This window comes from Vipera berus (genome assembly GCF_964194415.1).
Source record: "Vipera berus genome assembly, chromosome: 3".
Lineage (NCBI taxonomy): Eukaryota > Metazoa > Chordata > Lepidosauria > Squamata > Viperidae > Vipera > Vipera berus.
Window position 1 is genome coordinate 33825352 of NC_138204.1, and position 18941 is coordinate 33844292.

The following is an 18941-nucleotide window of genomic DNA, read 5'->3' on the forward strand; positions in this document are numbered from 1 at the left end:
GGTGGCCTACAATAAAACCAATTAAAATAATTAAAGCAAACACAAATATAAATAATACCACAGGAGCATACATTAGCATCCTGCATACAGTGTAATCATCTTGCAGACTTCCATTTCCATGGGATCTCCAAAGCTTTTGAAAAAAAGAAAAAGAATATTTTTAGGGGTTTCCTAAATGCCATTAGGATTAGGGCTAATCTCACCTCAGGGGGAAATGATGTTCCAAAGGGTTGGTACTTTGACAGAAAAGGCCTGGGTCATATCAGATGGGACCCATGACATTCCCTTTCTTCAAGATTTGATGAGATGGGTAAATATTATCAGGGAAAAGCAGTAATTCAAATAACCGGGCCTCATGCCATGTAGGGCTTTAAAGGTCAAGACCAGAGCCTTGAAATGAACCCAGAAGCAAAGTAGCAATGAATGCAGCTCACATAACCCTCCATGCAGCTGCATTTTGCACTAGTTGAAGTTTCTGATGCTTTTCAAAGGCAGCTCCATGTAGAACACATTAAAATAGTCTATTCAGGAAGTAACCATAACAGGAGTAATGATGAACAGAGCCTCACAATCCAGGATTGGCCCAACTGATGCAACACACAAAGATGTGCAAAGGCCATACTCTGTTTCTCTTCAGATCGTATAAATATTTCACCTTTTACTAAAGATGTGCAAAGGCCCTCCTAGTCATAACTGCCACTTATTTTTAAGCAGGAGTTGTGAGTCCAGAAGGACCCCCACATTGGGTCTGCTTCGGCAGTACAATCCTGTCTATTACCAAAGATAATAAAGTCTGCGATTCAGAAGGCTCCCAAAACCCAAACTACTCAATGTTGCTAGGATTCAGTTAAAGCCTATTGTTCCCCATTCAAACCGCACAGACTCCAGGTACCAAGACAGGATACCACTAGCCTTGTTTACTTTGCCATACTGATGACACTTCACATGGTGATGGATTATCTTACCCACCAGCTTCCTGTAAATATTAAACAAAAGCAGAGAGAGTATGAACCCTGCAGCACCCTCATAATAGGGGCCAAGGGTGGAATGTCTCATTACCAATCAACTCCAATTTGCATCTGCCCCACAAAAAGGAAAAATAGCAGTAGCAGCACAATACAGTGTCACATGCTCCCACTCTACGATCCAGAAAGTTACCATGGTCAATAGCATTGAAGACCTCCAAGAGGTCAAGTACAGCCAAGATGAATGCACTACCCCCATCCCACCCCTGCCAGAAGTCATCCAAAAGTGCAACTAAATATATATTTAATTGCATATTTTGACATTTTAGTGTTACACAAGTACCTTATGGAAAACAAAACCAACTGGCTTACAAAACCAAAATATCGTACATTATAACAATAATTAATACCATTACCTTCTTTCTTATCCTTTCAAGTGCATCTAATGATTGTAAAGTTGTAAATAAAGCAGGCAGTTTCACAGGTAATAGGTTTAATTATTTAAATTAGCTTTATAGGTTTTAGGAGCTCTGTGTCTACAATTTTATGTTATGTTACATTTATTCACTTAATTCACTTGCCTAAATGCATACAGCTTAGAGCAGGGGTGTCAAACTCAATTTCATTGAGGGCTGCATCAGCATTGCGGTTGCCCTAAGGGGGCCAGGTGGGTATGGCCAGGGTGGGTGTGGCCTACTGGATGGGCGTGGCTAGAGTGCATATGGCCTACTGGGTGGGCGTGGCCAGCTCTGCATCGTTCACATCAAGGGTGCCTATGGGGGCCTGGGCAGGAGTGGGACAGATCTGAGGGTCTCTGGCAGAAGGAGGGTCTCTGGGCCAGGGCCAAGGCAGTGGGGGCCGTTCCCTCACTGTTTCCAGGATGGCTTCGCGGGCCACATGAAACCACTTCGCAGGCCTGATCTGGCCCCCGGGCCTTGTGTTTGACATGTCTGGCTTAGAGTAAGGTTATAAACACATGGATGTATATTACCTTTTACCCATCTTTACTTACTTTACTAGTTATCATAATCAAGTTTCATTTATTCATTCGTTCACTAATACTAACATCTTCCAAGTATAATTTGCAGCTTTCAGTGATGAAAAATAAAATTGAAATTTGACTAAAAAAGAACATCTTGAAAAGATATCAGAGGAATCACATAAAAACTTCCAAATTGTGCACAGAGTGGTTTTTCAACTTGATCTCTTGGATGCCATTGAAATAGAGGTCAAAATATATGCTCAATGTCAAAGCTGAAAGACAAAAAAATGTAAAGCCCCATATGAATTTCTATGATAAATCTAGTTTGGATAAAGAAAATCTAGGGGTTTGTGCTTCCCATAAAAACTTTAATAACTTATCAATCTTCTTGAAAAACCTTAGGTAGTAATATGGGAATCTCCATATATATCAGTCTTGAAGTGATATTTTCCCTATAAACTGACCAGAATTTTAACTACTGTATTTATTTAAATCAATATCAATAAGATAGGAATTTAGATATATTTATGTTTGCAAACAAAAGTATTTGAGATAATTATTCCAAGGTTTTTAAATGAATCAAAACTTCAAGTAAAATAGTATTTGTAAATTTCCATTGATATTTCTAAGCTTACAGGATAAATGAGATTTCCTCTAGTTAATTCGGTAATCTGACGATGCAACCAAACCAACCATTAATATATTTATTATTAATGTATTTGGATATGTAATTTTCATAATTAAAAAAGTTTGCACTCAACTCCACCCACTTTTATGCCCAATATATCCTATCAGTACTTAATTATACAAGAAGATAATTGGTATTCTTGAAGATTCAAAGAAGTATCTTGATGAGGAAATAATTCCTTTTGTACTGACCCTGCCCAAATAATTAAAATATCACATTTTAATCCAATTAATAAAGAAGAAAAACCATGTTTGGCCAAGATATAATCCAAAAGTTTTCACTGAAATATGTACAAGGCTTTGTTTACATCCAACAAGACCTGATTTATTTCAATTTTCTCTAAGAAAAATCTATTGCCAGTATATCAAAGGTTTGTTGCTCTTTTACAAAACCAGGCTGTTTAGAATCAACAATGAAATGTAATGGTGTCTGTAATCTACGTGACAAGATTCACTGCCAAATTTTGGAATTAACATTTAAAAAGGAAATTGGACAATAGTTTGCCTGGAGAGCAGAATGTTTGCTGGCCTTCAAAATTTCAGCTATATAAGCTTCATAAAAGGAAATTTAAAAAAAAGCTAACACAACTCAGAGAGGTTAGGCAGCTGGTGGAATTACAGAAGGATATGAAGATTAAGGATAAGACTTGGTTACTGAAAAAATAAAAGTGTCTGACACCACCTGGAGCTCTAGAGAGTGCTAAACAAAGGCTCATAGCACTGGCTACCAGGCCAAGGAGATATATTAAAGAAGCAGAGGTCAAGAAGATAAATGCTCTGCTCTCCAAAGAACCATCCAGGGTGTACTCCCAACTGCAGTGCAACAACACAGTAGCCACAGAGCTACCAACAGCAGAACAGTACTGGAAGAACATATGGGAGAAAGAGAAGACACATAACACCAGTATAAAGTGGCTGTAGGACCTCAGAGAAGAGCACAGTAATTTTCCAGAACAGAAACCAATCACTATCACAGTAGCAGATCAAGAACCTGAAGAGCTAGATAGCACCTGGTGTGATGGACTGTGCACCTGGAAGAGCAGTGAAGAGTTTTGGCAGACAGAGCTTTCCCAGGCAGGAGGGAGTACATTCCATCAGGGAGAAGCCAAATCAAGAGACTGCACAATCTCAAGCTAGGTGGGGGAAGGGGAAGAGTTCAGGGTGCCACACCCTACATTCTCGTAGGACAGGGGTAGGCGACCTTGGCTCTTTTATGACTCATGGACTTCAACTCCCAGAATTCCTGAGCCAGCTGGCTCAGGAATTCTGGGAGTTGAAGTCCATGAGTCATAAAAGAGCCAAGGTCGCCTACCCCTGTCCTAGGATATATCTACTAGGTTAGAAGGTTATAATTTTAGCATGGCAAGATTCTACCCATTAGGTAGAAGAAAATAAAGGTAGGACTCAACTGGATTTTATTGTGTCACCTTTTTTTCTTTTAAAATGTGCTTAGCCCATACTGTACACAATGCACAGTCTTATGCAAGGGAACAAGTAGTTATGGTCATCCAAATATTGCTGCCCTGCTAGCATCCTTCGTCACTCAGTAATATTTGGTGACCCACAGATCTTAACTCCTGCTATATATTTACTGAAAACCAATCATCTCCGCAAGATAAAAGGGAGCATGCATACAGTCACAACCCAAGAGGGTGTCTGGGGATATACTCATAATTCGGGGGGGGGGGGAGAAACAGATCATTTCATATATTATGTACTATCAAGTTTTTGATTCCTAGCAATCATATAGATTTTCTCCGTCTCCATCTCATAAATGGAAGACCAATATAGCAATAGCACTTAGACTTATATCAGGGGTCCCCAACTCCCAGTCTGTGGACCGGTACCAGTCCGTGGCATGCCAGCAACCGATCCGCACAAACAAGCAAAGCCCCATCCATGGGATGCAAGCAGCACACAAAACTACACATTCTTCAGTCCGTGGAAAAACCTTTTTCCATGGAACCAGTTCCTGGTGCCCAAAAGGTTGAAGTCCTCTGACTTATATACTGCTTCATAGTGCTTTGTAAGCGGTTTACAGAATCAGCATATTGCCCCCAACAATCTGAGTCCACATTTTACTAACCTCAGAAAAATGGAAGGCTGAGTCAACCTTGAGTCGTTCAGGACTGAACTCCTGGAGTGAGCAGTATGTTAGTCTGCAGTACTGCATTCTAAACATTGTGCCACCACGGCTCTTCCATACATACACCTTGCTTCTTACTGCTTTTTATTCTAATGATAGTGAACAAAATTTCAGTACTGCCAAATTCAGAAACTGCACAAATGCTTTTATCAATAGAGAAAGATTCTCAAGAATTACCGTAAATCCCTAGCTCAAAAGAAAATATTGCGAGTTGAACTACAACAAACAATGGCTCAATGCACTATAAGAGTCCAGTTTTAATGTTAGATTAGCTCTGGAAAAAACAATATCTAATCTCTACTCAGTACTATGAGCCATGGTACAGTCAACCCTCAGCCAATTTTCATCAAAACCTTGTTGCAAAACCAATAAGCAGAAAAAAATTGCAAATCACCTTGAAATCTTAAGAGATTAAATATATATTTAATTTTTTAAAAAAAGAAACATACATCAACTTTTTCAAGGATTATTAAGTTCTGAATAAAAAATTTCAGATGGCATTAAGTTTACAACTACACTGTTTGACCCATACATGCAAAGAAGCCTCTTTTATCACCATTCATTCGGGGTCTGCACACTTTTTTTCTTTGCAAGTTAGTCCATGAAATGAAATGGTATGATGTTCAATTATATATTCTGTACTCTATTTTCATATGACAAAGTTTTATATAATCTTCAATAAGCTTATCTTTGGGTTAATTCATATATGTATCAGAAATCCATACAATTATATTGCCTTAACACAGAAATACAGTTGTATATTCTTAAACTATAGTTGCCTACAAGTTTTCAGCAAAATAGGCTGCACTTCAGAAAATACTAAATTATAGTTAGAAAGCCAGTAAACAAATGTAGCTACAAAGATTTAAGAATCAGTATAAGAGGAACATGACATCACTGTGTAAGTAAAACAGGCATGTCAAACTCACATCACATGACATCACGCAATGTATCTAGACTTTTTCCTTATTGCCGGCAATGGGATGGGCGCGGTTTCAGTGGGCCGGCATTTTGACATGCCTGGTGTAAGATGTTTATCATACAATTCTAGGGCCTTTTTTGTTAAATATAAAATATCAGTCAGTACTATGGTAGAAATGCTGAGAAGACACGCTCCCTAAATAATAGATGCAGCAAATAGAAGCCCCAAGATTCTAAATCAGGAAATAGTGATAAATACTTTTGAAAGTTTTTAAAAGGGTATAAGGAATATGTTAGACATCATCCTTTTGAATTAATGGAGTTTGGAGGCTTTACAGAGTACAAATATAACCATATTGGCATATGATCAATACCTGGATAGAATACATGTTCACAGAGAACAAGAATAGAGGACTCTCACTGAAACAGTTTAAACCAACTTAGTATGGAAAATCAGGAATTCAGTGAATTCATGCCTGCTTACCCTTAGAAAGGATATAAAGTAAGAAACAGCAACAAAAGGAGACTTCTTTGGGTTAAGTTTGACTTGTGATGCTATGGGGATATGTTCGTGTGGCTTTCTTTACAACAGAATAAAAGGGGATTGCCATTATCATCTTTAAGGATGATTTTTTTAAAATTCCCCAGTCTACTCTATAGCCCTGGAGTTTCCTAGTGGTCTCTCATCCAAGTACTAATCAAGTCGAATTGGTTTTTTTTTGAGATCAGCTAGGTGCTGCCACCTGCTGTGGGCAAAACTTGGAAGCCTTTTCATATAAGTTCTATGGCTAACTTGAGAAACACTTAAATTTTTACAAGATCTGAAGGAAAGTAACACAAGTAGCTCTAATGATAAACTACAGCTGTTCCAGTAAGCTGAATACCGTAGTGCACTAGGGTAGGGTATGTTTCCCCTCATATTTATCGTTTCCTCTTATCATTTACAGTGTTTTGCACTTCTTGCACTCTGTATTTAATGTAATCCTAAACTAAAACAGTATAATAATTTTTTTTATAAACTTTGGAGAAATATTAAAATAGCAACTAATATATTCAGGTCAGAGAGTAAATGAGAACATCATTCTTAAATGTTATTTCAATTAGCCAATGCATTGTGTTGTGTTGGAGAGAAATATCCTTAAAAAAATAAATCAGCAACAGCCCCACCTATAAAGGAGGGAAAGCGAAAGACATGCCTGATTAAAAACTGCTTACCCCCAAATATAGGAACCTGGTGTCCTCCGGGTATTTTGAACAACAACTCCCACAATCCTTTGCTATCCGCTAGGCTAAGCGGGACCGATGGGAGATGAAGTCCAAAACATCTGGAGGGCATTTGATTGTCTTTCTCATCTTAGGTATGCTTGGGCTGAGTGCCGAGCCCATAGTTCGCCCCTCGTCGCTCAGCCCTGCTCTACAGGTTGCTTGCTCCGAGTAGCAGCAACCAAGCCGAGTGCAATCGTTTACTCAGATCGCTGAGGTGGGAATGCTTCGGAATGGAAAGTGCTCGTCTCAGACATGGCCTAGCCTCTTCAAACTTGGCCCTTTTATGACTTGTGGACTTCAACTCCCAGAATTCCTCAGCCAGCAAAGCTGGCTGAGGAATTCTGGGAGTTGAAGTCCACAAGTCATAAAAGGGCCAAGTTTGAAGACCCCTGGCCTAGCCCCAGCTTCCCGCGCCCTAGGTTCATGAGAAGTCTGCCTCATTTCCCGCAGGGAGCACTTTTCCCGAGCAGCGGCCCCACCCTTGCACGCCAGCAGTCGCCGCTTCCCCATCTCCAGCGCATCCCGGAGCCTCAGCGCCATGAAGCGGCAACCCCGGGGAAGCGGACGGACGCCCAAAAGGCCAGGAGTCTTTCGCCAGGATTCCTCTTCCAGAAAAAAAGCATTCGGCCTCATCAAGGCCTCCAATCCCAGAAGAAAAAAAAAAAGGCCAAACTGCCGGCGCAGAGGTCAGAGCCCGGCGATGCAAGGGCCCGACAAAGCAAAGGCGGCCCAGGGCTTCTGGGCTGTAGTCAGCGGGCAGAGGAACCCCTCGGCGCTTACCTGCATCGAGATGACCGGCTGACATGTCTGGGGTAAAAAAGGCAGCCGCTCCGCCCTCAAGCGCCCGGCTCCATAGCGGCCGCCGGGAGTGAGGGGAGAGAGCAATCGAACGCTCCGCTCAGCTCTCCCTGGACACTTCCGGCCGGGTTAAAAAAACTCACGCCCGAAAACCCGACATTCATCCCGTCCAACACGCACGCGCCTTGACAACATTCCCCGCTGCCGTACGAAAAGAAGTTCTTTCTACCCTCGACGCTCGCTCTCAACCGGAAGTACGTATGAGCGTGACATTTCCTTTGGAAGGCGCGGGGGGGGGGAGAGGGAGGGAGGGAGGGAGGGAGGAGATTTTGAAAGTTTGGCGTCGTGCGCCGCTCGCTTTGCTCGGCCCTCTTCCTTATTGATTGATTGATTGATTGATTGATTATATTTTTATACCGCCCTTCTCCCGAAGGACTCGGGGCGGTGTACAGGGCAATAAATACAGAAACAGGATACAAAAGTTAAAAGCGATTCAATAAACACCCAAGGTTAAAACAATAATTAAAACGTATTAAAACCCCAACCCTAACCCATCAGACCAGGTCAGATTGCTAGAATAGATCAGCGTTTCCCAACCTTAGGAACTTGAAGATGCGTGGACTTCAACTCCCAGAATTCCCCAGCCAGCTATGCTGGCTGGGGAATTCTGGGAGTTGAAGTCCACGCATCTTCAAGTTCCTAAGGTTGGGAAACGCTGAAATAGATAACGTTCCTCAGGATGTCGCATTTAAAGGAGCCGGATTTGTTTTGAGGCCTCGGGATGCCTACGGCTGCCGCTCCTAACTCTTCCCGCAGTCACGGACATTAAATTCCCAACCATGGAACCGTCTCATCCCGAGCAGGTTCCAGTGCTGACTATGGATAATGTAGACCTGCTGCCCAAAACAACTGGAGAGGGACAGGTTGGGGGGGGGGAAACGGACTGCATGGTGTGACTCTACTGTCACTCTTGTCATAGTTTACTGCAGTGTTGTTCAACCCCAGCAACGTTAAGATATGTGGACTTCAAATCCCAGAATTCCCTAACCTGCGATGGGAAATGACTCCTACTTACACAGAGAGGATTTTTATTGGAGGAAGAGAATGAAGTGATTGTCATGTCAATAAGAGGCTATGTTATCTGCTTTATTAAAGCAGGAAGTAACATGAGCTTGTTTCTCTACTTGTGAGGAACTGCAAGATGGCACCTCAACCAGTTGTGTTTCAAAGTAGTATCCCTTTTTACACTCTATGGTCTTTTCTAGATTCCTGGATGATTGTCTAATTTCAAATATTAAAAGTAAACTCTGCATGCCTGAGTATATGTGGATGTAACACTGATTCTATCACTTAGAGAGGGATATATTAGTCTTGTAAGATTTCCTCTTAATTCCTGGTTCATACTGTTTTATTCTCAAGGATTAATGGTAAGCCTTTGCTGTCTTATTTTCCAATAAGCCCTTGATGAGCTCTCTCCTTTCATGTATCTAAGATTATAAATCAATAGTATTTTTATTTGTAACACATAAGTATGCATCAGATCTTCATAAGCAAGTACTTCCCATTTTTCTTGATCATTTCTTGGATATAGTTTTTAATTCTGCAGTGAATTTTCCCTTTTATTTTTGTATTAACCAGTTCAGAATTTTTTGACAGGAAATTACAAATCTTGGTCAGTTAAAACATTGTCACTCTAGAAATTTCAAATCTGTGCCAGCTAAACCAAGCAAAATTGATTTAGTTTCATAAATCTTAAGCTAATTGTTACCTATTACTGCAATGTTTTGATATAAAATCATTAATCTTTTATGAACTAAAGTATAATTTATAAAAAAGCACTTATCTATCAGTGTTTGTAGCATAAAATCTGAAGATCGGGATACTTTAATAGCTATATGTGGTGGTTGTTGATTATTTAGAATTACAATGAGCCTCTGCAAGATTTTAACCAATGTTTGTTGTGCAAAATCAGAAGCCCGTATTTGTAGTATGAAAGCAAAAAATCTCTTTGACCTAAACCCGTATTTATTTATTTATTTATTTTATTTATTTAATTGTATTTATATACCGCCCTATTCCCTGAGGACTCAGGGCGGTTTACAGGGAATTAAAAATCCAAAATACAAAAATTAAGAACCAAATTAAAAAAAAATTAAATTAACCCTGTAGTCAGTTAAAAAAGAACCCCAAATTAAAAATTCCTCCTCAGTCTGGGCCCGAGAGCTCGAAGAGCCAGGTCTTCAGGCCCCGGCGGAATGATCGGAGGTCGGGGGCAGTCCTCAGCTCCACCGGCAGCTGGTTCCAGAGGGCAGGCGCTCCCACAGAGAAGGCCCTATCCCTGGGTGTCACCCGCCGGCAATCTCTCACCGGCGGAACCCTGAGCAGACCCTCCCTGTGGGAGCGCACTGGGCGAAGGGCGTTTGATGCCGGCAGCAGGTGTTCCCTCAAATAACCCGGACCCAGGCCATGTAGGGCTTTATAGGTGATAACCAGCACCTTGAATTTCACCCGGAGGGCAACCGGAAGCCAATGCAGCTCGCGGAGTAGAGGTGTTACATGGGAGTATCGGGAAACCCCCATTACAACTCGCGCGGCCGCATTCTGCACCAGTTGAAGCCTCCGAGTGGTCTTCAAGGGCAGCCCCATGTAGAGAGCGTTACAGTAGTCCAAACGGGAGGTCACAAGCGCATGAGTGACTGTGCGTAGGGCGTCTCGGTCCAAATAGGGACGCAACTGGCGCACCAGGCGAACCTGTGCAAAAGCCCCCCTGGTCACGGCTCCTATATGATCTTCAAAATTGAGCCGTGAATCCAGGAGGACGCCTAAGTTGCGAGCCCTATCAACGGGGGGCAACACCTCACCCCCCATCGTTAGAGGTGGAATAACATGGTTAACCCGAGACGCCAATATGCAGAGCCACTCAGTCTTGGCGGGATTGAGACGAAGCCTGTTTCTCCCCATCCAGACCTGAACCGCCTCCAGGCACCGGGACATCACGGAGAGGGCATCACTGGGTTGGTTTGGGGTGGAAAGAAAAAGTTGGGTATCATCAGCGTACTGGTGATACCCCACCCCAAAACCACGAATGATCTCACCCAGCGGCTTCATGTAGATGTTGAACAGGAGAGGCGAGAGAACCGACCCCTGAGGAACTCCACAAACGAGAGACCTCGGGGCGGATCTCTGCCCTCCTGTCAACACCGACTGCGAGCGGCCCTGGAGGTAGGAGGAGAACCACCGTAAAACGGTGCCTCCCACTCCCAACCCCCTGAGACGTCGCAGCAGGATACCATGGTCGATGGTATCAAAAGCCGCTGAGAGATCTAATAGGACCAGGACAGAGGAGCAGCCCCTGTCCCTAGCCCTCCAGAGATCATTCACCAGTGCGACCAATGCCGTCTCCGTGCTGTGTCCGGGCCTGAAGCCCGATTGGTACGGGTCCAGATAATCAGTTTCCTCCAGGAACATAGGGAGCTGATGCGCCACCACACTCTCAACAACCTTCGCCAGAAAGCGAAGGTTGGAGACTGGACGATAGTTGTTTAAAACAGCCGGGTCCAAAGCAGGCTTCTTGAGGAGGGGTCTCACCACCGCCTCCTTCAGGGTGGCAGGGAAGACACCCTCCTTCAAAGAAGCAGTTATTACTGCATGGAACCAGCCTCGTGTTCCCTCCCGAGCCGCATAAGCTAGCCAGGAGGGGCACGGATCCAACAAACAGGTGGTGGAGCTCAGTCTCCCCATGATCCTGTCCACATCATCAGGGGAAACAGGGTCGAACTCAGTCCAGATAACATGCTCAAGACCGCCTGATTCCTCCACATCAGACTCTGCCCAGTCAGAGTCCAGGCCGGTCCGGATCCGAGCGATTTTGTCCGCCAGATGATGACTAAACTCCTCGGCTCGTCCCTGCAAGGGATCCTCTCTCACCTCCTGACTAAGGAGGGAGCGAGTCACCCTAAACAGGGCGGCCGGGCGATTATCTGCGGATGCGACAAGGGCGGCAAAGTAGTTAGACTTCGCCGTCCTTATCGCCGCAAGATAAGACCTTATAAAGGTTCTTAACTGCAATCGGTCGGATTCGGATCGGCTGGATCTCCAACCGCTCTCTAGACCTCGTCTCCGACGCTTCATCTCCCGGAGCTCCACAGAGAACCATGGGGCCCAACGGGATCTGCGCCGAATCAGAGGTCGCATGGGTACAACGCAGTCGAGTGCCCTGGTGGCAGCCGTTTCCCAGGCCTCCACCAGAGCATCAACTGGGCTGTGGGTAAGGGTGATAGGTATCGGCCCAAGCGCCCTCTGGAACCGGTCCGGGTCCATTAGGCGCCTGGGGCGGAACCACCTGGTCGGTTCCGCCGCCCAGCGGCGGGGGATGGCATGACGGAAAACCAGCCTCAGGAGGTAATGATCTGACCATGACAGAGGGGTGATAGATGGAAAACCCCCTCCCAGATCATCCAACCACTGTCCAGACAGGAATTCTGGGAGTTGAAGTCCACAAGTCATAAAAGGGCTTGTGGACTTAAATGCGGTATTAAATTCATCAGTACAAATTATATGACTTTTCTCTCTCCCCCTTTCCAGCAAACATACAAATCAGTCATTTTCTGGCCATTTGCAGTAGGCAGAAAGGGCAAGGAAGCATTGTTCCCAGAGCCTAACATTATAAAGCACTGCCCATTTCTCCAAATTTGAACCATTGCCAAACCTTGGTGCTACTTAATTCCTGGATATATGAGGTAGTTTTTCCTTCCAACCCATTTAATTTTTAAAGAATTATACACATTTTTACGAATATAATAAGCTCTATATTGTGGCCTGTCTACCATGAAAGGCAACTGTTAGGTTCAGACAGACGAATGACTCAGTGAGGTTTAACAGTAAAACATTTATTAATACACATATGTCAACTGTCAACTGTCAGAATGATGCCGGCTTATATACTCGGACCGTTAGAATTGTAACCAATCCACCGCCCGGAATTACCCGCCGTTTTAACATTTAACCAATGATTGCAACCGAGCTTCCCACTTCAGAGAAACCCATTTACAACTAATTTACAGACACAACACCCCTTCCCCCCCAGTTGATGTTACTTGTTGACGTAATCTCTCAAGTATTTAGGTGGCTTATGGACCCTAGTTGGGTATCTATTGGACTTGCAACCTGCATCAATGTTAGCAGACTGGCTGCTAGTTAAGGGCCCAGAATTTTGGTTTACTGGTTCTGTAACTGATTGCTGTTGCTGATGTGGCTGTTGTAGTTGTTGTTGATCTTGCTGTTGTAGTTGCACAGGTACTGTTGGCCTGTCCATGCCCAACTCCCAATCAAATTGGCTATGCTGAGGAGTTTCTCCAGCTAACCAGGGATGAGCTTCCACTTCCCCCCCACTATCAAACGAATCATGTTGGTTGACCCAAGGTGCAATATCACCCCTCTGTTCCATTTGACCTCCATTGAATGACACACTTTCGGGAACTCTCTTCCTTAGTTGATCAATATGTCTTTTGCTTACTCTATTCCCTTCCCCCTCAATGGTGTAAGACAACGGCCCCAATAAGTCAGTGACTACCCCAGGTACCCATTTGTCCCCAGGCCCATAGTTCCTGGCCCAAACTAAGTCTCCAATGTTGAAGGACCTGTTTGGAATGTCCGGTTCTGCACTTGAGGGTAGTCTGTCAGGGTGTAACCTGTCCAATTTAGTAGTTAGCCGTTTGCCCCACCTCATTTCTGCAGGACTTTTCCCAGTAGCCATGCAAGGGGTTGTGTGTTGAGTCAGCAAGAAGTCTGCAAGTCTTTGGTGCCAGTCGCCACGGATGATGCGCTTCAAGGCGTCTTTAGTTGTTCTCACGTTGCGTTCAGCCAAACCGTTGGTGGAAGGGTGAAAGGGTGCTGATGTTGCATGTCTAATCGAGTTGGCCTCGAGGAAACCCTGAAATTCAGCAGAGGTGAATTGGGGCCCATTATCAGATACAATCACATCAGGTAACCCGTGAGTGGCAAAGAGGCCCCTTAAAACCTGTATTGTTCTATTAGATGACATAGAAGTAACAGGCACAACTTCCAACCACCGGGAGAAACTGTCCACCACAACTAGGAAAGTTAGACCTTGAAATGGCCCCGCAAAGTCAATGTGAATCCTAGACCATGGATTCCTGGCCATTTCCCACTTATGCGTGTGAACATGTGCCTGCTCAGGCCTAGAGCGCTGGCACTGATAACACCCAGAAACACACTCTTCTATAGCCTTGTCTAACCCCGGCCACCACAAATGGCTTCTGGCTAACGCCTTCATCCGGACAATCCCAGGGTGACCCTCATGTAATTCAGCTATAACCGTATTCCTGTGAAGTTCAGGAATGACAACTCGGTTACCCCATAAAATACAACCTAAATGGGATGATAATTCATCCTTCCTCCTAAAATAAGCAGTGTATTTAGGGTCCGGGTTGTTATGTGGCCATCCCCCAAGTACCCAGGTCATAATTTTATTAAGAATAGGGTCTTTATTAGTGGCCACAGCTATTTCTTTAGCTGTTAAGGGGCAATCAGGTATTTCCTGCAATGACATAATTTGTCCTACAGGTGCAGGGTCACCATCAGTGTTATTTAAAGGTAGTCTGCTAAGAGCATCCGCATGACCCATTTCCTTACCAGGACGATGTTGCAAGGAAAATGAATATGCAGAGAGGAAAATTGACCACCGTAGCATCCTGGGAGACATTATTTGGGGTGTCTGTTTATCGGTTGTAAACAGTCCCAATAAAGGTTTGTGGTCAGTGAATATAGTAAAGTTCCTACCATAAAGGTAATCATGGAACTTTTTTACTCCTGCCACGATAGCTAATGCTTCCCTATCAATCTGAGCATAGTTCCGTTCCGCCTTAGTGAGCGTCCTTGAATAGTATGCTATTGGTTTTTGAATGCCCTGACTGTCCATGTGGCTTATGACAGCTCCCACACCATAAGGTGAAGCATCACAAGCTAGATAGATTGGTTTGTTCTCAATAAAATGAGTAACTGTGGACTGGCTAGAAAGAATGTCTTTTAAAGTTTGAAAGCTGATTCTATGTTTTTCTTGCCACTGCCATGGAGTTTTTTTATCTAATAGTCTGTGCAATGGTTCCGCGATGGCAGCTTTATGTGGCAAGAATGTGTGATAGAAATTGACTAATCCTAAAAAGGCTTGTAATTCAGCCTTATTTTTTGGTTCAGGAGCCAATTTAATTGCTTTAATTTTTTCAGCTGTAGGGTGGATTCCTTTTTCATCTATTCTAAATTCTAAAAATTCAGTGGATTTAACTCCAATACAGCATTTTTCCCTTTTTAATTTAAGTCCAGCCTCCCTAAATCTTCCCAATACCTGTTCCAGACGCTCAGCTAAGATTTCTTTATTTCTTCCAGCTATTAGAACATCATCAAAGTAAGGGCATACACCAGGTATGCCCTTTAAAGTCCTCTCCATCACCTCCTGGAAGATGCCTGGAGCTGCTGCAATACCAAATTGCAGCCTGTGGACTTGGAACGCCCCCTTGTGGGTGACAATAGTTTGAGCTTCAGCAGCTTCCCTGGAAACAGTAAGTTGCAAATACGCCTGCGCCAAGTCGAGCTTGGCAAATATGGCGCCGTCCTGGATCGTGGCGAGGACCTGTTTCACCGTCGGGACCGGGTAAGCATGTTTTTTCATTCCAAGGTTCAGGGTGGCTTTATAATCAGCACAAATCCTCACATCCCCATTAGGTTTAAGGGGTGTGACGATTGGTGTTTCCCACAAGCCACCCTCGACCGGTTCTAATACGCCTTGGCCTACAAGCTTGTCGAGCTCGGCCTCGATTTTTTGCTTGAGGGCGAAAGGCACCCGGCGGGCCTTAAGCCTAATAGGTTTAACGGTTGGGTCTAAATTAAAATTAATTGGGCGCCCTTTATACTTCCCTAAAGACCCATCAAATACGTCTGCGAATTCATCGCAGACAGATTTGAGGGTCTTATTATTATTAATGGTATTTATTCCCCCAACCCAAATTCCCAGGGCTGGAAACCAATTGAGACCAATTAAACTAGTTCTATGGCCTTCTGTGACTAATAAGTCTAAGAAGCCATTAAACCCTTTATAATTAACTTTAAGGGTGACCTTTCCTTTAATAGTTATCGGGGTTTTTTGGAAATCGGCCAATTGAATTTTAGTTGGGCTAAGAGGAATTTTCCGGCCACTTTTAAATTCAATATATTTAAGGGTCTCATTAGAAATTATCGATACTGAGGCCCCAGAATCGACTTCCATTTTGCAAGGGATTCCTTGCAGGTGGACTAAAATTTTTAATTTAGGTTTTAGAATATGGTTTACCCTTATCTTTTTTAATTGATTAATTCGCGCCTCCTCCCCGCGGTTGGGAAAACGTGCCACAGGTCTCGGGGTCTCGTTGCCACTATGGTAGGGGGTTACCTTACCTTCGGCCCACACATCGATTTCGTGCACCCGATTGTCGCGCGGCCGTCCCCGGCAAATGGCCTGAATGTGGCCGGTCTTTCCGCACAGTCTGCATTTAGCAGAGCGGAATCTGCATGTTGACCGGGGGTGGTTGCCCCCACAGCTTCCACATCTGGTGTCGCCGTCGCGCAGTCTGGTCGTATTGTCTCTCGGTTGTCGTTGTGGTGCATTTTGTTGAAATCGGCGACCCGGTTCTGATCCTTCGCTGCGAAAAGGTTTTGCCGCCATTTTTCCGAACCGTCGGGTGACTTCGGCTATGTCGGCTTCCCATTGTTGATCCACCTCCCCGCTATCCACATGGCTTCCTTGATTAATTTCGGCTGGAACAGCCATGCTATTGCGGGGGGGGGGGTCACGACTTCCCGTAGATTCATAAGTTAAAAGTTCATCAAGGACTTCTTGTAGGTCGCCGGTGGGCTTAGCGATGATTCGATTTTGTAACTGTTCATCTCGCAAACCCAGCACCACTCTATCCCGAATCCTAATTTCAAGATTGTCATATTTACATCGTAATGCTGCTTCTCGGACTGCAGCAATGAATTGTTGGATTGACTCTCCCGGTTTCTGATTGCGTTTTTCAAAAATGCGCCGCCAAAAGAGTTCTGATCTTTTCGGCGTAAAATGTACTTTTAATTTGGCCAGTAAATCAGCGTACGGAACGCTTGATACTGGCAACGGCTGACAGAGTCCCACGGCAACCCGGTACACGGGTGTGCCACTGATTGTTAATAAGGCAGCCGCCTTCTTACGGTCATCGGTTACGCCGTTCACGAGCAAAAAAGCTTCGACCTGTCCAACATATTCTTCCCAGTCTTCTGGGTAGTTTGGATCAAATTCTTTTAAAGAGCCAAGTTGCGCCATTCGGAGGTTTGTTGATTCCGCCGCGGCCGCTTTCGGTTGACTGAGTATTTGTTTGAATTTACCGCCTTGCACTCAGCTGATTGTCGCCGATCCTTCACTAGTCCGCCGTCGATCCCATCCTCGTCGCCACTTGTTAGGTTCAGACAGACGAATGACTCAGTGAGGTTTAACAGTAAAACGTTTATTAATACACATATGTCAACTGTCAACTGTCAGAATGATGCCGGCTTATATACTCGGACCGTTAGAATTGTAACCAATCCACCGCCCGGAATTACCCGCCGTTTTAACATTTAACCAATGATTGCAACCGAGCTTCCCACTTCAGAGAAACCCATTTACAACTAATTTACAGACACAACAGCAACCAAAGTGGTGAAGTCAGCACTGCTTAATTTAATACCCTCTAGATATATTGGGATGGCAGTTTCAAGAATTCCAGGCTGTGTAACTGTTCAAAGCATTTGGGGGAAGCTAAGCTAGAAAAGCTGTGTTAGCTAAAAGAAAACATCTTAAGATACCAGGGAAACATGAGTATATTGGTATACTCCTGTGAGTCAAGCTCAGCTCTTGGTGACACATTCCTTCCTGTGGTAACAGTATGGAATTGGTTTACTATTGCCTTCTTATTATATGTTGCAGGTAGTGAATAATTCCTAATTAGAAAGAGGTGGGGATGGAGTGTTAAACTAATTTGGATACCCATATTAAGACCTCTGAAGACCAACATGAAAAAAATGATACATTTTCTGTTCATAAATGTTATACAGGTAGTCCTCAACTTTCAACGGTTCATTTAGTGATCATTCAAAGTTACAACAATATTGAGAAATGTGACTTGTGACTGTTTTTCAGACTTAAGATTGTTGAAGCATCCCCACAATCATGTGATCAAAACTCAAATGCTTGGCAACTGACTCATATTTATGATGGTTGCAATGTCCCAGGGACATGTGATCACCTGTTGTGATCTTCTGACAAGCAAAGTCAATAGGGAAGCCAGATTCACTTAACAACTGTGTTAACTAACTTAACAACTGCAGTGATTCACTTAACAACCATGGCAAGAAAGGTAATAAAATGGGGTAAAATTCACTTAACAAATGTCTTGCTTAGCAACAGAAATTTTGGATTCAATTATGGTCCTAAGTCAAGGACTACCTGAATAACAAAAGTGCACATGAAAGTGTACATGTGTTTTATAACTGTGAAACTTGATTATGCCTAATGACTTCTGATGTACACTAAGATACAACTTTCACCTTACCCAGTATCTTCCTTGTGCTGTGATTTTATAATTTGCATCTTACTATTTAATTCAGAAGTGGACAATTTAATAATTTAGAATACTGAAGGCTGAAAAAATAAAAGCAGTGATTATATGCCATGTTTTTGATTTCTAGCAATCACAGACTTTCTTCATGAAAAAAAACTGTAGAATCCTATACAATCTAAAATCTCTATAAAACTTTGATGGAAAAGTACCATATTCAAATTTGGGTAGGTTACAGCTGTATGTTAGAACAATTACCAGGTACTTGGTCACAGAATTATGCTAGACTCCCAAGTTTAAAAAAAAATCCTGAGAAAGTGATAAATTTAAACAAGATCATAAAAGGATAAGGATATTTCTCTGACAAAAATGCTCAGAATATCTAAGCAATAGCCTTTTAAGCGATAATTTTGAAAATGCAAGCTAACTATTGTGGAACAACAATAGAATGAAGGGAAACGCTTTCAAATTTAGAGATAGATACCAAGAATACCATGTATTAGAAAAAGAATAATTTGTTTGGAGGAAATTAAAATTGACTGCTTATTTGATGT

At 43.3% G+C, this 18941-nt stretch overlaps 1 protein-coding gene across 3 annotated transcripts in view; it reads right to left on the minus strand.

Annotated features, from left to right (window-relative positions):
• The window catches only part of RALGAPB (Ral GTPase activating protein non-catalytic subunit beta), an 81115-nt gene extending 73122 nt beyond the window's left edge, over positions 1-7993 (minus strand). For all 3 annotated transcript variants that reach the window (XM_081322612.1, XM_081322611.1, XM_081322610.1), the window contains exon 1: positions 7748-7993. In XM_081322612.1, coding sequence (XP_081178738.1) covers positions 7748-7753 — 6 coding nt within the window. In that variant the 5' untranslated portion in view covers positions 7754-7993. The remainder of the gene's footprint in view (positions 1-7747) is intronic.
• Positions 7994-18941: the final 10948 nt, after the last annotated feature.